Source organism: Hylobates moloch, unplaced genomic scaffold, assembly GCF_009828535.3.
Source record: "Hylobates moloch isolate HMO894 unplaced genomic scaffold, HMol_V3 SCAFFOLD_10, whole genome shotgun sequence".
Taxonomy (NCBI): domain Eukaryota; kingdom Metazoa; phylum Chordata; class Mammalia; order Primates; family Hylobatidae; genus Hylobates; species Hylobates moloch.
In genome coordinates, this window is record NW_026652285.1 from 102538556 (window position 1) to 102560754 (window position 22199).

At 56.9% G+C, this 22199-nt stretch overlaps 1 protein-coding gene across 5 annotated transcripts in view; it reads left to right on the forward strand.

The window, feature by feature from the left end:
- Positions 1-22199, forward strand: part of HMCN2 (hemicentin 2) — a 173543-nt gene that overhangs the window by 65363 nt on the left and 85981 nt on the right. For all 5 annotated transcript variants that reach the window (XM_032165420.2, XM_058445320.1, XM_032165423.2 and 2 more), the window contains 6 exons: positions 10633-10760; positions 13822-14076; positions 15021-15107; positions 20026-20220; positions 21395-21525; positions 21835-21982. In XM_032165420.2, the coding sequence (XP_032021311.1) occupies positions 10633-10760; positions 13822-14076; positions 15021-15107; positions 20026-20220; positions 21395-21525; positions 21835-21982 (944 nt within the window). The remainder of the gene's footprint in view (positions 1-10632; positions 10761-13821; positions 14077-15020; positions 15108-20025; positions 20221-21394; positions 21526-21834; positions 21983-22199) is intronic.

Genomic DNA, 22199 nt, shown 5'->3' on the forward strand with positions numbered 1-22199 from the left:
GGCTGGAGGGAAACCTGCCTCAGGTGACCAGTGACCCAGCGGGTGTCTTGGACCCTGCAGTCTCTCCCATAGGGTGCTCCTGGGCTTCTGCACACAGGGCTGTTGTCCACGGGCCCCCAGAAGCCTGGAAGGGGCCTCTAGAGGGTGCCTGGAAGCCCAGGGTGAGACTCCCCATCTGAAATAACATGCACGGGGCATTGCCTGCAGGATCCCATTTAATCTGCACAGCCACCCTTGATATCTGACAGGACACTGACGCTCAGCCAGGGAGTGAGCTGCTCGCCATCACCCAGCTAGGAAAGAGCAAAGCCAGGGCTGGGACCACGTCCCCACCACAACACACACCACCCCCATGCCTGCTGTGCAGACCAGGTGTCTGGCTGCTGGGCTGTCTGACTCAGCTGCTCTCTGTCCGGGATCCTGGGAGTGGGTGGACAGGGAGGAGGCTGGCTTGGGTGTCCTTCAAAGCCATGCCGTACCCCCCAGGAGGGGATGTGGGGGATGCTAGGGCCCTCGCCCCTGGTGGGGGGTTCTGTGGCTCAGTCTGGTGACATCAGCCCTGGCAGGGTCTTTGAGATGTTCCAGACCCAGGTCTCGGAGCAGCCTGCTCTGTAATGTGACCCCCGCTCCCACCATGTGTCAGTGCATCTCAGAACATCTGTTTGGTGAGTCCTGCCAATCCTTGCAGCCGGGCACCCCTAAAGGTGGCGGGGGCCCAGGGAGCGGCCCTGGGCATCATCGGCGGGGCCCCCCATGCCCTCTTGTCGTCGCTGCAGCTCTATGTTGTGGGGTGGGGGTGTGGTGGGGGCCGTGGGAGCCCACAGCTCCCCTAAAAAGCCTTGTCCTAGCTCCGCGGCTGGGTGGTGGCCCTCAGCTGGAGGATGCGTGTTGATTATGGCTTGTTACTGAAACGGGAACCGCATTCCCATTTGTTCACCCCTCCTCGCCGTGGTGCGTTAATAGGTCAGCGGGGAGCTGTAAATTTGCGAAAGCCGCTTTTGCAATCCTAGAGTTGTGTTGTGTTCCCTCTCCCTTGCCCTCTTCACTTCGCGCAGGCTTACATTGTTTTTATCTCCATATTTGGGAGATTTTAAGAGTTTATCTAAATGAGGAGGAAAATGTGCTGGGAGGCGGGGGTGGGGTTAAGTGCTCAGGCCCTGGAGTTCCACAGACCCGGTGCGGAACTGCCTGCTCCCTTCTTAGTCGTGCAACCTCGTGTGGCCACTGGCTCCTCTTGGCCTGTTCCTCCGTCTGCAAAGTGGACGTTATTAAATAGCACCCCTGTGGGGTAATGACGGACGTGCGGTGCTTAGTAAGTCAGATGTGCTGAGAACTCGCCCCCTTTCATGTGATTTCCCTGCTGTTGCTGTTCACAAACTGAGACATCCTCTCCAGCTTTTACAGATTTATCGTCATCCTACCACACCTGTTACCTCAATTGTCACCTGCTTTTTAAATATAAAAGATTTATTGAGATGTAATTCACATACCGTATCATTCGCTTAAAGGACACAGTTCAGTGTTTTTAGTGTATTCAGACTGTGCAGCTGTCACCACAATCAATTTTAGAACATGTTCATCACCCTCCCCAAAAAACTTCATACTCACTGGCAGCCACTAGCCCCCCATTTCCGCTCCAGCCCCACTGCAGCGCCTGACAGCCACTGATCTGCTTTCAGCCTATTCTGGACATTTCATATAAATGAATTACATGGGGCCTTTCATGTCTGGCTTCTGTCACCTAACTCAATGTCTTCCAGGTTCATCCATGTCATAGCCAGATTAGTGCTTGCTTCCTTTTAATGGCCGAATAGTGTCCCATCCTGTGGGTGCTCACCTTTTGTGTGTCCACTCATCAGTTGATGTGCACTGGGGCTGTTTCTACATTTTGGTGACTGTGAATAGCCTCACTTTTTTTTTTTGGAGACGGAGTTTCGCTCTTGTTGCTCAGGCTGGAGTGCAGTGGTGCAATCTCGGCTCACTGCAACCTCCGCCTCCCTGGTTCAAGTGATTCTCCTGCCTCAGGCTCCCGAGTAGCTGGGATTACAGGTGCCCACCACCACGCCCGGCTAATTTTTGTATTTTTAGTAGAGATGGGGTTTCACCATCTTAGTCAGGCTGGTCTCGAGCTCCTGGCCTCAGGTGATCCGCCTGCCTTGGTCTCCCAAAGTGCTGGGATTACAGGCGTGAGCCAGCGCACCCGGCCATAGCCTCACTTTGGATTGTACTTGAAGCTTTGTTCGCAGGCTCTGGGCCCTCTGGTTCCCTCCCTGCCCCACACTGGCAGCGTCCACACACAGAACCACGCTCAGCCTCTCAAAGACACACCGCGCCCCCTCCGTCCCTCGGTGACTCGACCAGAACACAGAGACTTAAAAAGCCCCTTGGAAAACACACAGTGAGACTTTCTGTCTGTCTGCTTCCCCCTCCCCTCCCCCTCCTTCCCCTCCTCTCCTTCCCTAAATCCTCTTCCTCTTCCCCTCCTGCCTCCCTCTTCCCTTTCCCTCCTCCTCCTCCCCTTCCCCTCCCTTCCCCTCTCGTCTTCCTTGTCCTTCCTTCTCCAAGGATGTCCCCAGGCTCGGCCCCAAAGCTGCCCTTCTGGAAACGGAGCACTTATCTGGCTGATGCGTCTGCTGAGTCGAAGGTGCTCATCTCTTGACGAGAGGGGCCAGCCGCCCTCCACGCCCCCTTCCCCCCTCCCCTGCTCCCTTGCTCTTCCTTGCTGAGCTGCCCCAAGGGCAGGGCTCCAGGGCAACCCCTTCTCCTGTCCGTGGGGAATTCTGCGGTGTAGTCAGGGCTGAGAGCCAAGATGTGCTGAGCCTCTGAGGCCCCCTCCATTCCCCCTTGTCCAGGGGCGGCCCTCTCCTGCCAGCGCCCTGGAGGTGGGTGGGGTGGATGGCACCGTGCCCAGTGCACTGAGGAGGAAACAGAGACACATGGGGTGTGGGGATGTGGAACCTGACCCTGCAGCTCCTGGGGCTGGGTCCCAGCATGCACAGACATGCAGACATACATAGACGCACGCACAGGGACACATGTATCAGGTGGGCCACTGCTCTCTGAACTCCTAGGTATCTTCGACCTCCCCTCCGAGTCAGCAAGTGCTCACAGAGGAAGCATCCTAGGAACCTCAGAAGCCGTGAAGTTCTGAGCCACCCAGCTATGTCCCAGTCCCTTTGGAACCGCTCTTGTCCTTGTAGGGGCTGTTCTAAAATTAAACCTCGTGCATCTTACATTCCATCCTCATCACGGATTCCTTTTCTCTTTTATCCATTTTCTCGATTCATCCTGGTCCACGTCACTTGCTTTTCCTTTTAAAGGGCAAAATAGACCGGGCATGGTGGCTCATGCCTGTAATCCCAGCACTTTGGGATGCCAAGGAAGGCGGATCACGAGGTCAGGAGATCGAGATCATCCTGGCCAACATGGTGAAACCCCGTCTCTACTAAAATACAAAAAAAAAAAAAAAATAGCCGGGTGTGGTGGTGTGCACCTGTAGTCCCAGCTACTCGGGAGGCTGAGGCAGGGGAATCGCTTGAACTTGGGAGGTGGAGGTTGCAGTGAGCCAAGATCGCGCCACTGCACTCCATCCTTGCAACAGAGCAAGACTCTGTCTTAAAAAAAAAAAAAAAAGGGGGCAAAATAACATTCCAGGGTGCTCGGCTCCCATCATTGCTAAGTCATTGCTCTGTGTGGGGCACGGCCGTGTTGCCAGCTCTCACGGTCATAAATGAGACTGTTGGAACAGCTTTGCACAATGTTCCTCTTTATCTCCTGGGTCGGTTCCTTGCGGGATGGTCCCAAAAGCCAATGGTGAAGTCCGAGGGTGGGAATGGTCACTGAGTGCTTCTTTCCCGTGGGACTTGTTTTTGAAAAAGACATCCAAGTTGCAAATTCAAAATTGATGTCAGCAGCATTGACTGAGCAATAACCTGTGCCCAGGATTGTGTTGCAGCCTCGGAGACAAGACATGGGCTTGGGCTGTGTGTGAGGTCAGGTGGCAGAAGACCTGGGGTCCCATCCCAGCTTCACCCCAGCTCGCCGGGTGACCTTGAACAAGACCCTTCCCCTCTCCCCTCCCTGGGCCTCAGCCTTTCCATTTGAGAAATGAAAGGGTTGGACAGGCAAAGGTGGCCAGAGAGCATCTCAGGGCTCTGGTCCCATGATTCAGCCCAGGGATGCTGGGGCGAGGCAGTGTTTCCAGGCAACAATGTTTGTTTGGGATTCCGATGAGGAGATGGGACGGCTGTGAGCACTCCTGGCTCTGGCTGTGGCTCCCGGAGGCAGTCGGCCAGCGTTCCACACAGGGCCAAATCCCTAATCCCAGCGCGGTGTGGGGGCAGTGAGAGGATGGTGCGCTTCTGTCTCATTCTTCCAGGTTTTCTTCCTTTGATACCCCCACCACCCTCCTCTGCCCCTTCCCAAGCACACTGCAGGACAGGCTGCCCACCCACCCTTCTGGAAGGGGGCCACTGGGCCGGCTCATTAGAGGGGAGAGGTGAGGCCTGCAGCTGGGGTCTGGCGACTTGTGGCAGGGAAAGCAGCTCACTGCTCTCTGCAAGCCAGTGGCGTGCCTGGACTGCCCAGGGCCGTGCATGGGGACTGTACCTTGGTGGATCCTCAAAGCCCTTGTTGGTTTCTGGCCTGGTGGCTCTGGATTCCGTCTCGTCAGCCTGTGGGCAGTGGCTCTCTTTCTGGAGCACATTTAAGTTTACTCGCCTTCAGAGCCGGACGTTTAGATCACCGTGGCGGTTAGGAAGTAGCATGGTCGCACAGTGTGAGGGTCCAGTCCTTGCTGTGCTCTGGCCAGCTGAGTGGCCGTGGACACCAGGACCACACCTCCGGAAGCTCAGTCTTCTCCTTTGCAAAAGGGGGTGTGGTAGTGGGGCCTGCCTGCCTGGTGGGTCTGGCTGTTGGGATTCTAAGTAAGAGCATGCTTAGTGGCACAGTGACACACAGGAAGCGCTCAATAGTTGACAGCTGTGGCTGGCGTCAGCACCATCCTCGTTAGTAGCACCAGCATCGCAGGGCTTACGCTCTCCGGGCTCATGTGATGGCGCTGGCCCCCCCCCCACCCCCCCGACTTATTTATTGTGCTTGGCCCCTTGGTGTGTCTCAGGCACCTCCTCCTGAATTTCTCCAGCATGACCTTCCCTCATGTGGCCTCCTCACGGGTCTGTGATGCTGGTCAGGCCACAGGAAAAAGATGTGAGTTGAGGCAGTGGTTACCGGCAGGGGTTCTCTCCAGGCTGCCTGCCCAGGCTCAGACCCCGTCCTGGACCCAGCAGACGGGGCTGGCGTCCACTAGTGCATAGTGGGCATCTGTTGAGTGTTGCCTGACTGTGTGCTCTGTGCTGAGAACCAGCCCTGCAGCAGGCTGGGTGACTCTGGGAGGAGTGCCGTTCATTCCACAGCCGCTGGCCCTGCTCCTGGATGCTTTATAGACAGAGGCAGCAAGAACAGCAATGTGGGAGACAGCGGGGGTCTGGGGAGGGCAGGAGGGCGGTATTGAGATGGTGGAAGATCTGTGGGGAGGGAGGGAGAGCAGGGACCAGTGTCAGTGAAGGCGGGGAAGGGAGTGTGTGGCATGGACAGGGAACAGCTGCAATTTGCCACGAAATATTTATTGAACACCCACTATGGGCCAGGCCAGGGCCCGTGCTGAACTGGGGCATGCCGGGGACCTGGGCAGACCTGGCTCCTCCCCTCACAGAACCATCAGACAGCGTAATGACAGGCGTGGGAAACTGCATAATGGCATGGGAAGCATGTAATGAGAAGCAGGGCATTGCCTGGGGCAGCGGGGAAGGCTTCCCTGAGTGCAGCAAAGGTGTGTGCTGGGGATGGGGCAGACAGGTGAGGCCTGGGAGCTGGCATTATTCCTGGCACTCTCTATCAGATGCCCTTTGGTCTCTCTGGGCAGCCCTCTGCCCCGTGGGCCCCTCTCGCTTCTCCCCACCACTCTGACATCTGCGTGCGCCTCACCGCAGGGGCTCAAGCCAGATGGATGTCATAAACAGGAAATTCCCCTCAAACCTCTCCACTCTCATCTGGGCGCTGCCTGGAGCCATCTGGCCGTGCACGCCGCGATGAAGTCTGCCCCGCTCATCACACCACGCGCCCAACAGCAGCCTGTTCCTCGGAGACTCTGTGGCCTCCTCCCTTTCTCCCATCTCTCCGCTGCCGCCTCCTCTTCCCTGCTGGGCTGCAGCCCCCAAACCTCCCACCGAGCTTCTGGGAACGTGGCGGGAGAGTGGTAGGGGCAGAAGGAGCAGGAGGCGGGCTGCCCTCGAAACCCCAGGCCCATAGCTGCAGCTTCACCTTTTCCCTGAGTCTCTGCAGAGCATGTGCAGGGTCATGATAAAGGCATCTCTCTGTGCCAGATCTGAGCAGGTCCTGGAGACACCAAGGGAAATAAGACGGATGTCCCCTTGGAGCCACAGGCAGGCAGGTGACAGGTGGTGACAAGCCAGTGTGGTGGAGGCTATGATGGTAGGATGTTCAGGCAGCTGTGGGAGCCTACAGGATGGGCCTACCAGCCTGGGGCATCAAGTCAACCTTCCTGGAGGAGGTGATGTCTCCGTATTGGAAGATGAATCAAGTGTCATCCAGGTGAATGGGAAGTGCAGGTGTGTCCCAGGTAGAAGGAGCAGCATGTGCACAAGAGGGCTGGTGAGATGGGCCTGGCCCCCTGTGGAGGAAGGGTGGTCCAGTGCCTCCATGCAGGGATGCAGGGGAGTTGGGGGTGGTCTGCGTAGGTCCACACAGGCCATAGTACTGTGCTTGGGTTTTGTCAGGGAGCAGTGGGCAGCCACAGAGGGCTTGAGAGCAGGTGAGGATGTGGCCAGTTTGGCATTTAGAGCAGACACAGGCTCTGCTGGGCAGGTCCTGGGCCCTTTGGCCTCAGCTTGTCCATCTGTAAAATGGATTCCCCCATTTCTTCCTTGGTGGTGTAGCAAGCAGAATCCTCCTTCTAGGAAATGATCTGGGCTGCTCCTAAGAAAGATAAGACACCCACTTTTATTGGTGTGAATTGTTAACACTTTTGGAAGTTGTTTTTTTTCCCTGAAGCCCCCATTTCCTATCTGTTTAAGGGTTTGGTGAGGAGGGGAGCAGGGGTCTTACGGTCCTTAAAGTTCTGGAAGGCAACTTCTCAGACAATAGAGTCCGGAGCTGCCTTTTCTTTCTCTCTTTCTCTCTCTCTCTCTCTCTGTCCCCCTTCCTCCCTCCCTCCTTATCTCTCTCCCTTTATTTTTCTTCACAGAGTCTTGCCCCGTTGCCCAGGCTGGAGTACAGTGGCACAAGCAGAGCTCTCAATCTCCTGGGCTCGAGTGATCCTCCCAACTCAGCCTCTCAATTAGCTGGGACCACAGGCATGTGCTACCATGCCCAGCTAATTTTTTATTTTTTGTAGAGACCAGGTCTCCTTGTGTCACCCAGACTGGGTGCTGCCTTTTGAAATATGAAATGGGGTTCAGAGATGTTGACTGCCCTGCCTGGGGCTGCACAGCATGTCTGAAGCACAGTTGGATCTCGGATCCAGAACTCCAGTTTCCAGCCCAGACCTCTTCTCACTGGCCCACATCATCCCCGTTTGCCAGCCCAGGTGTTGCGGTGAAATCTAGGGAGGGAACCGCATCCCAGCCTGCAATATGATTGAGTGTATACGTTTCAGCGTCAAATGGATTTGGCCCTTGATTGGTGGGTTTTGACATGTCAACATTATTTAATTTTTTAAAAAGCTGTAGAAGAGAAAATTCAAGCTGGAGTGGCAGACAGAGGAGAGCTACGCAGGGGAAATGTTTACCCATTGCCAGGACACATACATATCTCTGTGGTGTTTTCTCGCGTTTTCCTTTGCACCATAAAGACTGAGCAACCTGTTCAGGGCTGCCCAGCTGATTGAAGACTGGGGAGAGATCCCAGACACTGGCTGGGGATTTGTGTCCCACTGATAGCAAGGCGGTTTAGGTGACCTGGAGGAGGTGATGTCTCGGTATTGAAAGATGAGCAGGTGTTATCCACATCCTATGTGCCAGGCACCTCAGGCTTTGTGTGTGTGATATCAGTTCAGACTAGGTAAGGACACTGAAACTCAGGGAGATGGCGTCCTTGGCCCGAGGTCAGCCTGTAAGAGGCAGAATGGTGGTTCTCACCAGGACACCTGCCGTCAAAGACCCGCACCCATCTGCTCTGCCATGCTGCTTCTTGGGGAAGGGGCACGTCTTCATGTCCCCAGGCAGTGGTTCCCCGGAGGTGGTTCCCCAGCCACTTGTATCAGCTACCTAGGGCTTTTTAGTAAAACCCCAATTCCTACCTCCTCCATAGAATGGGTCTCTAGGTAGGGCCTGAGAATCAGCATGTTTCACATGCAGCTGGGAGAATCTGATGAGAACCCCTCCCCTGCAAAGTGTGAGATCTTTGAGAGCAGAGGGTGTGAGCCTGTAGCCCAGGGGACTTGCTCCGGTGCATGTGAGACACATACAGCAGTGTGAGAGAGAGAGAGAGAGAGAGAGAGACAGACAGGCAGGGAGGAAGGAAGGAAGGAAGGAGAAAGGAAGGAGGGAAGGAAAGAAGGAGAAAGGAAGGAAAGAAGGAAGAGATAAAGTTTTGAATGTTTTTTTTTTTTTTTTTGAGACGGAGTCTCGCTCTGTCGCCCAGGCTGGAGTGCAGTGGTGCAATCTCGGCTCACTGCAAGCTCCGCCTCCCAGGTTCACGCCATTCTCCTGCCTCAGCCTCTCCGAGTAGCTGGGACTACAGGCGCCCGCCACCACGCCCGGCTAATTTTTTTTTTTTGTATTTTTAGTAGAGACGGGGTTTCATCATGGTCTTGATCTCCTGACCTCGTGATCCGCCCGCCTCGGCCTCCCAAAGTGCTGGGATTACGAGCGTGAGCCACTGCGCCCAGCCGTTTTGAATGTTTAAATGTCCACTCAAAAGGGAGCAAGTTAATAAATTGTGGTGTGATCATACAAGGGAATATTATACAACAGTCAAAAATGAATGAATTAGCCCTATATATATACTCATGATGCCATTTATATTGTGATATAGCTCATGATGCAAGTTTTAAAACATGCAAAACTTTGTGTATTATTTATGCATGTGCTCTTGTCTCCGTGGAGGCAGCTGACCTTTGTTGAGGGCCTCTCTGTTCCAGACGTTGTGTTATGAATTAGGCCATTCAGTTCTTTTGACAACCCTGTGAGCATTGAGCACGACCGATGGCTCTATTTTCCAAAGCGAGATGGCTTAGGCACAGGAAGGTGAGGTGACTTGCCCAACCTCACGCAGCTAGCACATGGCCCAGCAGGTTAGACCCAGGCAATCCAGCCCAGTGCCCGGGCTCTAGAGACCACCGCCCACTATGTCATCCACAGCCATCCTCAGAGAACTTGTCCCCCCGAGAGGCTGCTGGATGCTTGGGACAAATGGATGGAGGGGGTGGCTGGAAAGGGGGTGTCACTGCCCTACTTTACAGTTGGGGAGACAGAGTTTTCAGCTAGTAGCCCGAGAATTGCCAATGGTATTGCCCTGTTTAATGACTGCATGGCCCGCACTTTGCTTACCCTGTCTCATGTGGTCCTTGCAGCTGCCTGCGAGGTGGGGGCTGTGAGGAGCCCTAAGGATTCTATAAGGGGCTCTGTGAGCCCTGTTTTGCAGAGGAGGGCATTGAGGCTCAGCAGAAAGCAAGGTGGGGGCCAGGACTGGAGCATCCCAGCTCACCAGCTGGTGAGCACAGGGCCAGCGACTGGGCCTTGGAGTCCCCCACCCCCATGCTGGCTGCGTGCTTTGGAGGCCAGCCAGGGTCAGTGGCTGCAGCTGCCCTCCCTCTTTTATGGAGGCAGGGGCTGTGCAGAGCCAGCACATATGGGCCAGTGACATCATGTCTGCAGGGGGCCCTTGGGGTCCAGCCCAGCTGCAGGAGCCTGGCTGGGGGTCCTAGATCCCTGTGGGATGGGAGTAATATGACTTATCAAGCTGAGCCAGACTGGGGAGGACAACGATGGCAGCAGGGGTGGGGACTCCACAGCTTCCTCCTGAGGACCCTCAACACAGTTCTGGACGTAAGAGCACCAAGCGACTGCAGTCAGAGAGTCAGGCCGGCCCTGGAACCAGACCAGAGGGCCTCAGGGCTGCCAGCTTCTTCATCCCATACACAGGGCAGGTGTGTGTGGCAGAGGAGGGGGAGTTGCCACCCGCAGTCAACAGGTGTCAAGCAGTGGGCAGGTTCCTGGCCCTGGGCTGAGCCTGTGATAGACTCCGTTTACCAGCCCTGGCCCAGACACAGGCCGTCTTAGCATGCCCATTTTACAGATGAGGAAATGGAGGCTCCAAGAGGTGAAGCAACTTGCCTGAGGTCACACAGCTAGGAAGGATTTAGAGTTTAGACTCGAACCCAAGCTAGTGGACTCCTAGTCCAGTGCTCTTCTTCTCTTACACCAGTAGGTGTGAGACTGGCCCTGGCCTGGTGGTTCAGGGAGGATGGAGGCGGGGGTGGGGGTAGATGGTGGGTGCTGGCTCATTCTCAGAAGGCTTCCTGGGAGAGGTGGCTGGTTCAAGTTGGGTCTTGAAGCCTTTCCTTGGGGGTGGGGTCAGTGGGGGTCTCACCAGTGCTCCTCATTCCCACAGGCATGGCCTCCTCCTGTCTGGCTCCCTGCGTCTGGCCCAGGTCCAGGTGGGTGACAGCGGCCACTACGAGTGCACAGCCAGTAACCCTGCGGGGTCTGCCTCCCGTCGCTACATCCTTGGGGTGCAAGGTAGGACCAGCTGTCAGCCCCGGTCCCTCCCTGTCCCCCATCACCCTGCCTGTCCCTCAGGTCTCTCACTGCCCCTCCTGTAGCCCAAGCCCAGGCCTGTCAGGCTCTGTCACCTCTCCCTCCGTGCACCTCTGCCACCTCCTCTTGCCACCCCAGGCCTGTCTCTCTTCCTCCACCTCTCCCCATAGCTCTTGGGGGGTCCTAGAGACACTGTTCAGAGGCCCCCAAGAACACAGGGCAGAGCACAGTGGGGACCTGGGTTTGGGAGGACAGGTGCCAGAGGGGAACCCATGAAGGTGGGTCTGACAGCATCTCTGCCTGGTGCGCGAGGCCCAGCGGGAAGCCCAGGGCGTGGCAATGGGAAGAGGCCTGTGAGGTGCCACAGAGCCCCCTCCTGCTGGGAGCATCTTAATGCCCCCCAAGAGGCCCTTCTGAGCCCCTGCTCCCACCACTGCCATCAACGAGGCACTTTGTGCACCTGTAACAGGAGGTGCCGCTCTCCGTGTATCCCTTCCTCTAGTCCAAGGTCCCCACGTACCCCACTGTGGCTCTGATTCCCAGCTTGGTGGGGGGTCCCAGGAGTGGGCGTTCCCCTGTGAGTCCAGGGTTCATTCAAAGGGAGCCAGCCAGTGGGAGTCATACACTGAAAAGGGAGGGCGCTCGTCATCCGAAAGAACCCTGAGAGGCATCCAAGACAGGCGCAACTATGGCCCCAGGGCCCAATCTGCCCTCCTGTTTTCAGAGATCATGAGCCAGGGAAGAATGGCTTCCACTTTTTAAAATAATCAGACAAGCACAAAAAACCAACTAAATAATATTTTGTGACATTTCAAATTTACCTGAAATTCAAATTTCAGTGTTGGCCAGACATAGTGGCTCATGCCTGTAATCCCAGCACTTTGGGAGGCCTAGGCGGGAGGATGGCTTGGGCCCAGAAGTTTGAGACCAGCCTGGGCAGCATAGCAAGGCCCCATCTCTACAAAAAATAAAAAATTACTCACTCGTAGTGGTCCGCACCTGTAGTCCCAGCTACTCAGGAGGCCGAAGTGGGATGATAGCTTGAGCCCAGGAGGTTGAGGCTGCAGTGACCCGTGATCGAGCCACTGTACTCCAACCTGGGCAACAGTGTGAGACCCTGTCTCAAACAAAACAAAAAACAAAAATTCAGTGTTTATAAATACAAGTTTTATTGGAACACGCCCACGCATGTTCATCTATGTGCCGCCTGTGGCTGCTTTACCCTCTGACGGCAGAGGTGAGAAGTGGAGGGAGCCTGCCTGGCTTCATAGTCCAGCATCCTGACCACCTGACTCTTTACAGAAAAAGTGTGCTGCCCCAGATCTAAGCTCACACCTCATTTTACAGACGGACAAGCTGAGGCCCAGAGTGGGAAGGGGCTCCAGGGTTCCCATGGGTTTGCATGGGGGTGTGAGAGAGACACAGGAACAGGGAGTCAGGGTAATGAACAGGGCCTCAACATTGACAGAGCTGGGTTTGAATCCTGACTCTGCTACTGACTGGCTGTGTGACCTTAGGCCAGTCGCTTGGCCTCTCTGAGCTTTGCTTTCCTCCTCTATAAAGTGAGGCCATAATAAAGCCCATCCCATTGTGGGCATTGAATGCTCAGAACAGTGGAAGCTGTTATTGTTTTCAGCGGGTGTGTGAGAGAGATGGACAGATGGGCGGGGCATCCATGCTTTCTGTGCTCCTGGGCACCCAGGCCCTGGGCTAAGGGGTTGGTCTCCACCCAAGGGCCAGGATCCCATGGGTGGTTTTATATCCAGGCTCCTTCTCAGAAGCTGCATAGGGGGTGCGTGAACCTCAGCTTCCCTCGAGGGTCCAGGACACTTGTCCCAGTGTCCCATGCAGTGCCTGGAGCAAGGTGGCCACTGGGCTCTGAGAATTCTTTTGTGCCCACCCAGTCTGGCCCCGCAGGGGCCTGGACCCTTGGACACTCAGACCCAGGGTTGGTGCCAGCTCCTATCCCCTGAGGGAGGGGGGCGACTCTGGCCAAATCATATAACCTTTCTGAGCCTCAGTTTCCCCCTCTGCAAAATGTGCAGGCATGGATGGCATCACTTGCCATGTAGGAAGGACTGAGTGAGATGGAGGATGAGAAAGTGACTTGAAACCACAAATGTGAAGGAACGGGAAGCCACAGCCAGGGGGAGGGAAGGATGGGGCAGCGGTGCTGCCCAGCTGGAGCGACTCCAGCCACAGCATGCCAGGCACCGGGCTCTGTGTTGGCTGCTTTAGTGCTGCACCTCATTTCATCCCGCCGGGCGGGAGGGGTTGTGATGAGGGGGAACTGAGGCTCTGGCTGGAGCAGGGTCCCTTGGCTATAAGGAGCTGAACTGGGATTGGAGCCACCTCTGCGCATGCTGCCTCCGAACCTTGCTTGGCCATTATGAGTCAACCCCTCTGCCCTGCCTCAGTTTCCCCTGTGCACTGAGCTGGATGAATCCCAAGTGGCGCTTTTTTTTTTTTTCTTAGAGCCTCCCTCTGTCACACAGGCTGGAGTGCAGTGGCACGATCTCAGCTCACTGTAACCTCCGCCTCCTGGATTCAAGCAATTCTTGTGCTTCAGCCTCCGAGTAGTTGGGATTACAGGTGCGCGCCACCACGCCCAGCTAATTTTTGTATTTTTAATAGAGATGGGTTTTCGCCATGTTGGCCGGGCTGGTCTCAAATGCCTGACCTCAGGCGATCTGCCCACCTCGGCCTCCCGAAGTGCTGGGATTACAGGCGTGAGCCGCCGCTCCCATCCCTGAGTGGTGCTTCTTAAATGATGTCAGGCACATTGGCAAGGGCAGAGGGATATACAAGCTCAGCCCTGAGGGTTGAGTCTTTCATGAGTGCGTGTGTTCAGGTGAAAGACCGGAGGCTCACTCACTTTGGGGGAGTCCATGTGAGGTGTCCCAACATCTTTTCCTGCCAGCCTTAGATTGTGCTCCATGACAATTTTGCTGGTTGGTGACATCTGAGAAGTGGCTTGGGTCTAGGTTCTGGGACCCTCTCGCCTGGGTCCCCCAGCCTTGATACCCCTCCTGTGGCCTCTCAGTCCCCCCTCAGGTGCAGCCAGGCCCCCGGGTTCTGAAGGTGCTGGTGGGAGAAGCCCTGGATCTGAACTGTGTCGCTGAGGGCAACCCAGAGCCCCAGCTGAGCTGGTCCAAGGATGGCGTGGACTTGCAGGGCCAGGGGCCTGAGGGCTCCGTCCACTTCGCAGCCATCAGAACCTCTGATGCCGGGAGGTACCGCTGTGAGGCCTCCAACAGCGCCGGAGTGGATGCCTGGGAGGTGGAGCTCAGGGTGCTGGGTGAGTCTCCCTGGCCCCAGAACCTGCTTCTTCCCAGCTCTCCCAGCCACAGACTGGACGTGGGAGGTGCTCTTCTCTGTTCCGGGCTCTGTGCCTGCCCGTTCCCTTCCTTCCTGGGACAGATAGAGTCCTGGCCCTTTCAGCCCCACAGCTTTGGGGCTATCCTGTGTCCAGGAGCCTTTGTCAGCCCTTGGGTATGGACCAGGTGGTCCTCAGAGCTCCCAGCAGGGGTTCCCTGTACTTCTTACCCTTGGGCGGTGACCTGTGGGGCCCCTGAGTACCTGGGTGGACAGAGGCACCTGGAGCAGTAACTGGGGAGTGGCACTGGACCCAGGGCCATCCAGACGACCATAGGCCAGTCACCTACACTCTCTGACCCCAGTTTTCTCACCTGCAAAGTGGGTCCAGTAGTATGTGGGGGGGGTCCATGTGAGAGAGAGTGTGAAGCACCTGGTGCATAGAAAGTTCTGGATCAGTGGTGCTAGCAGTTTCACTATTAGGAATTTAAAACAAGCTTGGGGCTGTGTGCAGTGGCTCATGTTTGTAATCCCAGCAATTTGGGAGGCCGAGGTGGGCGGATCGCTTGAGCCCAGGAGTTCGAGACCAGTTTGGCCAACATAGTGAAACCCCATCTCTTAAAATAAATAAATAGATAAAAGCTTGGAAAGCCACTGCTGAGAGGGACCACTCATGGCCCCTTGTGTTTGAGGGTACAGCTCAGCCTCCCCAGCCTGTGGGGGCTCGGCCCTGGTGGCTGCACCATGGGGCCTCCGTGCAGGGTGAGCCAGTACCCCTGGCCCTGACTGGACTTGCCAAGAGGCTAGGAGCTGGGATTCTGGAAGGGGACGCCCTCCCCATTGGCCCTGGGTTCCTTGGAGGCAGGGGTTGAGGGGTCCCAGGCTTTGGGCTCGAGGTAGGAGTGTGGCCATGTTGCCTCCCTACAGAGCCACCACACTGGGGGGCTGATGAGACCAGCGGCCTGCTGGAGCGAGTGGCCGGAGAGAACGCCAGCCTGCCGTGCCCTGCCAGAGGTGAAGCTGCGTCTGGGGTGGGACTGGGGAGGTGGGGTGGGCTGGCCTAGGAAGGCGTCCCCGCTCACGTTCCAGTGCCCTGGGTTGCACGTGGCAGGCGGAGCCCACGGGGCACGTGCTCCTTGTCAGCAGCATGCCAGGTGGTTCATCCCATTGTCAACCCTGCAGGATGGTGTTAGCATTCACTCCTTTTTTATTAGGGGCAATCCAGGCCCAAAGGGGTTAAGTGACTTGCCTGAAGTCATACAGCCAGGGTGTGACTCAGAATGTGGACAAGTGTGACCCCTGCCCTGCCCCCCTGTGCCCATCAGCATCTGGAGGTGTGATCGCCAGGGCTGAGGCAGCCCAGGGTCCTTGTGGGTTGGGGCTTCGTGGTCAGCCCGCCTCTCCCCATGCCCCTGACTTTCCCACAGAGGATGGATTCAGTGGTTCTGGCCAAACCAGCTTTTCTGGGCTTGTCTTTGGGGCAGGAGCACGGTATGGGGCTGATAGCCACCTTGGGTCAGCTGCCCAGTGCTGAACGCTGCCCTGGCCCTTCCTGGCTGTGTAACTCAGGGCAGTCTCCATCTCCTTTCTGAGCCGCACTTTCCCTGTCTGTACAGCGGGGTTGTACCAGCCCCTCTGCATGGAGCTGCTGTGAGCTCTCAGTGGGACCCCATGTGTGCATGGGGCTGGCAACCTTAGGAGGGCTCAGGAAATGTGCTGGATGCCTGGCTTCTGCCTTTTTGTGAACCCCACGGCCCCACCCAGAAGATCCCTCCTCAGCCCCCGCCACTGCCTCAGTTGCTTCTTTCGGCGTTGGGCTCCTCCATGGCTGGGAGCGCCGCCTCCCCGCTGTGGGGCTGAGGTTCTCTGCAGGGTGCTGTCTGGTGTCTGGTAGCAAGTGGCAGGTCACCAAAGCCTGGCAGGAGGCTGGGGGGCATCTCTAGTCTCGTTCGTTGCTCCTTAAGCCACAGGGTGCCCCGGAAGGCCCCAGAAGGCCCCAGAAAAGGACTCAGGGAGAGACAGGTAGGAGCAGGGATGGCACCCACCTAGGCAAGGGGAGGACATGGGTGGGAGCTCTGGGAGCCCCTCGGGATGCCCAGGCGCAGAGCTGCCCACCTGACCACCTGGCCCCCCGACCCTCCCCAACCCAGGTCCTGGGCCCTTGACTATGGCGCCACCTTGCGTTGGACTCTGCTAACAGCAAGCAGCCGTTCTGCGCTTTTGGGAGGTGGGAGACAGTGGAAGGTGGGACCCACCCGGACCCTGACTGCCACACGCAGCCCTGGTCGGTCAGGGACCAGCCCTGAGCCTGTCAGCCTCACCCAAATCCCTTCTGATAGCACTGCCTCTCCCACCGGGCCTGCCGCCTGGGCTGCCCCGGCCTCCTTCCCGGTGAGGAGGGCCTTGTTTCACAGCCCTGTGGCCTTGGGCTGGGAGCGCTCTAAGGGCTACAGGGATGGGACTGAGCCCAGCACCCTCATGGGGACTCCCTGGGCCCTGCAGTGACGCCATCTGCCTCTTCCTCGTGGGGTGGGGTGGGGCGTGAGGGCCCAGAGCCTGGATACCCACTTGGGGGTGTGTGTGGTGAGTGTGGTCTGTGGTGTGTGGGACTCTGCACAGTGGAGAGGGGGCAACGTGAGTGACTCGGGGCAGCAGCTGGTGCGCGGGGATCTCCTTGTCACAGAGCTGCAGGGCCGCCCTGCACTAGAGCACTTTAGGCTGAGATTGTCTGTGCTAAACAAAGTTCTACAGCAGAAACCCATCACCCCTCCCGACCTGCAGCTCGGAAGGCCTGGCCCCCGGGGTGGCGGGAAGTACAGGGGCTCTCAGGGGAAAGCTGAGGAAGATGAGAGGGGGGTATGCATGTGTGTGAGTGTGTGAATGTGTAGTGTGTGTATGTGGTGTGTGTGTCATGTGTGGGATGTGTGTGCATGTATGTGTTCTCTGTGTGTGATGTATGTAGTATGTGGTGTGTGTGTGTGGTGTTTGGCATGTATGTTGTGTAGTGTTTGGTGTGTGCATGTATGTGTTCTGTGTGTGGTCTATGTATATGGTGTTTGGTGTATGTTGTATGTGTGGTGTGCACGGTGTTTGTGTATAATGTGTAGTGTGTGGTGTGTGGTGTGTATGTGGTATGTGGTGTTTGGTGTGTGTAGTGTGTGTGTGCTGTGTGTATGGTGTTTGGTGTATATGTTGTGTGTGTAGTGTGCATGGTGTTTGTGTGTGGTGTATGTATGTGGTGTGTGTGGTGTGTAGTGTGTGGTGTGTGTATGTGGTATGTGGTGTGTGGGGTGTGTATGTAGTGTTTGGTATGTATGTTGTGTGTATTTGTATGGTGTTTGTTGTGTGTAGTGTGTGATGTGTGGTGTGTGTATGGTGTTTGGTGTATATGTTGTGTGTGGTGTGTGTATGTTGTTTGATGTGTATGTAGTGTGTGGGTATGATGTGTAGTGTGTGGTGCATATGTGTGAATGTGTGGTGTGTGTGTGTATGGTGTTTCGTGTGCATGGTGTTTGTGTGTATGGTGTGTAGCATGTGATGGGTATGTGCTATGTGGTGTTTGGTGTGTGTAGTGTGTGCAGTGTTTGGTATATATGTTGTGTGTGTGGTGTGTGTATTGTGTTTGGTGTATGTGGTGTGTGTGTGTGTGGTGTTTGGCATGTCTGTTGTGTGTGTGGTTTGGTGTGTGTAGTGTGTAGTGTTTGGTGTATATGTTGTATGCGTTGTGTATGTGGTGGGTATAGTTTTTGGTGTGTGTGTGGTGTGTGCATGGTGTTTGGTGTGTATGTTTGTGTGGTGTGTGTAGTGTGTAGTGCATGGTTTGTATGTGGTGTGTGGTATATATTGTGTGTGGTGTGTGGTGTGTGCACAGTGTTTGGTGTGTATATTGTGTGTGGTGCGTGTATGGTGGTGTGTGTAGTGTGGTGGGTGGTGTGTGGTGTGTAGTGTCTATGTTGTGTGTGGTATGTGTATTGTGTGTGGTGTGTGTAGTGTGTGGTGTGTGTAGTGTATGGTGTGTATGTGGTGTGTGGTGTGTGTGGTGTTTGATATGTATGCTGTGTGTGTGTATGTTAGTGTGTGGTATGTGGTGTGTATGTGTGTGTGGTATGTGTAGTGTGTCGTGTGTGTGTATGTTGGTGTGTAGTGTGTATAGTGTGTGGGGTGTATAGTATGTGGTATGTATGTGGTGTGTGGTGTGTATAGTGTGTGGTGTGTTGTTTGGTATGTATGTTGTGTGTGGTATGTGTATGGTGTTTGGTGTGTATAGTGTGTGGTGTGTGTAGTGCTTGGTGTGTATGTTTGTGTGTGGTATGTGTGTATGGTGTTTCGTGTGTATAGTGTGGTGTGTGGTGTGTATATGCTGTGTGGTATGTGTATTGTGTGTGTGTGTGGTGTGTATCCCCACAGTGGGGAGTGGGGGTAGCAGCCCCTGGCGGTGGGACATTCTGGCCTGCGTTCTGGGCAGAGGATTCCAGAGGAAAACGGGCACAGAGGGATTCAGTAAGTTGCCCAAGGACACGTAGAGCGTGGGTGGACGTGGAGCAGGGCCCTGGGCCCTCCCTTTCCCTCATGCCAGCAGGGAGGGTCTCTGGCACTTTACGGTGGACAGTCAGGGTAGGGCGGAGGGGGCAGGGCACCCTCCTGCAGAGATGATGCCAGTGTGCCTTCTACGTGCCATGTCTTCCCCGCCACCATGCTTACTGGTCCTTCCAAGGATGAAAGAGTGAGCGGCCTACAGTGTAAGTGTCTAGCCCTGGGCCCCCGCTGCCAGGGGCGGGCCTTTCTGATGATAATCAGTGTTAGCTACAACAGTCCTGATGACCAGTGCTAGCAGCAGAAGGCGGGTGGGAGTGACGTGCCGATCTGCAAGTGTGGGGACCCCACAGGCTCCCCTGAGTCAGCGCTGGCGGAGGTCAGGGGGCAGGTGAGAGCTACGGCCAGGATGGCGGCAGCAGAGCGCGTGCCTGGGGCTCACGCTGCGACCTCTGGGCAGTGTGCCTCAAAGGGGTCACTTGGAGGACTGGGCTGTTAGCTTCAGCCCACATAGGACCCCCTCTGGGCAGGCCCTGTCCTTGGGGCCCGTGAGTGACAGCTCCACTCCAGCCCAGTGGCACACCTACTGTGTACCAGGCTGTGTGCATGGACCAACATGGGGCGTGTCCTAGAGGTCAAGGGGCTGGGGGGTGTGGCACTCACAGTGGGGCTGGGGGCTGGGGGATGTGGCACTCATAGTGGGGCTGGGGGCTGGGGGGTGTGGCACTCACAGTGGGGCTGGGGGTTGTGGCTGGCAAAGTGACTGTCCCAGGCCTGTGGAGGGAGGAGCAGAAGCAGGCTGAGCAGAGCTGGGGCCTCCCGCAGGCCCTGACCCCAGGGCACAATGCAGGGTGCTGGAGCACGGTAGCCTCGGCTCGTTTTTGATTTAGTGCCTACTGCGTGCCAGGCACTGTGCACGAGGCTGGCGGTGGCAGGAGGGAAAATAACAAAGAGCCTGGCCCTCGTGGGTTGGGGACACAGACAAGAGGCAACAGAGACCTGAATCATAGATGCGTCCTCTGGTCACCGGAAAGTGGACGACGATGGCTGAAAAGCAGGGAGGGCAGGGGCTGGGGGTGCCAGTTGGGGTGCAATTCTAAATGAGGGGACTGGGGCCTTGCTGTGAACAGAACCAGAAAACAGGCATGCAGTCCCCTGCCTTGGTGCCTCAGGGACCCCAGGAGGCCGTATGGATGGGCAGTGTGGGTAGGTGGCAGGTGTGGGGGTGCCCACAGCTCCGAGGGAAATGGTCTTCCCAGCCTCGGGGGGGACGGAGGTGCCTGGAGTCCTCCCTGGATGGTCAGTCCCTTTTGCACAGAAGAGACATGTGGGGAACAGTGCAGATGTGGAGGGGAAGGTGTCAGGGTGTTTGTACTGATGACTCCATGCACCCTGCCAGGAACGCCCAAGCCGCAGGTCACATGGCGGAAGGGCCCGTCCTCGGAGTCCCTGCATGGCCGGCCAGGTGTGGCGGTGCTGGAAGAGGGGTCTCTGTTCCTGGCCTCCGTCTCACCCACGGACAGTGGAGACTACGAGTGCCAGGCCACCAACGAGGTGGGCTCCGCGTCCAGGAGAGCCAAGCTGGTGGTCTACGGTGAGCAGGGAGCCAGAGCTGGGGGCAGGAGAGGAAAGCGGCAGGGACCGAGGGACGGGCCTGTCTTCCTCCCAGGACCACATCCGGCCAGAGGCCCACAGTGATGCTGGGGGTCTGACAGTACCACGGCGTGCCCAGGTGTGGCAGTGCCAGTTCCCCAGGGCCTGAGAGCTTCCTACACAGGAGAATCAGGTCCTGCCACCAGGTGCCAGCGAGGGGGAGGGCTTGAGGGGGCTAGGAGAGTGGCAGGTTGCACTGGACACCCCACTTCCCTAGAGAGACCCCCACGGAGACAGTATGGGGGAAGCATCTGGAATTCCATGTGTCTTTGAGGTTGGTCTAGAGGTGAAGGCATTTTAAAATGACCCCTTGGCTGGGCGTGGTGGCTCGCGCCTGTAATCCTAGCACTTTGGGAGGCTGAGGCAGGAGGATTGCTTGAGCCCAGGAGATCAAGACCAGTTTGTGAGAGAGAGGCCCTGTAGCTACATAAAATAAACTTAAAAAATTATTGTTAAAAATGAGCAGATGGCAGTGCAGAGCCCCAGAGCCCACCTCTGGGTTAAAACTCACCCCTGGCCTCTTCTCACATTCTTGTCCTCAGCAGGGAGAGCGCCCCCACATCCAGGGTGCTATGTGCAGAGGAAGGGGACCCCCCTTAACACAGGCAGTGTGGGTGGGCTGGAGAGTGGTCTCTGCCGGCAGGATGACCTGGCCTCGCTTGGGCAGTTCTAACAGCTCCTAACGCCACCTGCTGCTTCCCCAGGACCAGCTGCTCTGGCTCGCCCTGTAATGACTGGCTTAAGACATTTGTTACAAAAAGCATGGCCAGGCCTCACCTTCAGAGATTCTGACTCAGGGGGACCCTCGCTGGTCACTGTGACACCAGGTTGGGTGTAGAACAGGATGGATCTAAGGGGACTCCAGCACCTTTCGAAGCTGAGAGTCAGAAAGGGTGGCATCTGGGCCTGGGCACGACTAGGGGTGTGTCAGTCCCAGAGCAAGGCTGCTGCGGCCATCTGCAGGTCCACAGGACCGTTTGTGGCTGGGTGGACGGGGACAGGCAGACCTTCTCCAACCCCAGTGATGAAGGGGAGGGAATGGCCCAGATGAAGTCCCTTCGGCTGCGGCTCTAAGGGGGCAGGGAAGCAGCTCCTCGGCTCTCCTTGCCCCCAAGTGCCCCCCAGCATCCGGGAGGACGGGCGCAAGGCCAACGTGTCGGGCATGGCCGGGCAGTCCCTGACGCTGGAGTGTGATGCGAACGGCTTTCCGGTCCCTGAGATCGTGTGGTTGAAGGACGGGCAGCTGGTGGGTGTCCCCCTAGGGTGGGTGGGGTATGGGTGGGATTTGGGCTGGGGACAGGCCTTCTGGATGGGCGTTCCTACGTGTGCCAAGGTGGGGCAGGGAGATGTCACAGGTGTCTTTGGGGGTGCTCTGGGGTTCAGGGCAGTGGAGGACGGTGGTCATGTAGTGAAGCCTGGCAGGGGGCTGCGTGGCAGAGAGCATGGCACCGTTCCAGCCACTGGCCACCTCTTGGGCCTCAGTTTCCTCATTACTGATGCTGGGGGTGGTGGCTGGATCCCCTCTTACTGGCTCCCTCTGGCCTCTCCTACCCAGATTCCTAAGGTGGGCGGCCACCGCCTCCTGGACGGGGGCCAGTCCCTCCACTTCCCCAGGATCCAGGAGGGTGATTCTGGGCTCTACTCCTGCCGGGCAGAGAACCAGGCTGGGACCACCCAGAGGGACTTCCATCTCCTTGTACTCAGTGAGTGAGGCCTGAGCCCCGCAACTCTCAAGTGTGTCTGGCCCTGTAGCCCCAACTCTTGCAGGCACACCGGGGGAGAGGGTAGACTTTGCCTGTGGAGAGCAGGGGGCACAGAGGGGCCCATGACAGACCCAACCCCCATCCTCACAGAGCTATCAGGCTCGGGGGACAGACATCAGACAGGTGATTAGCAAAATGATTACTGTCACAAGTGCTA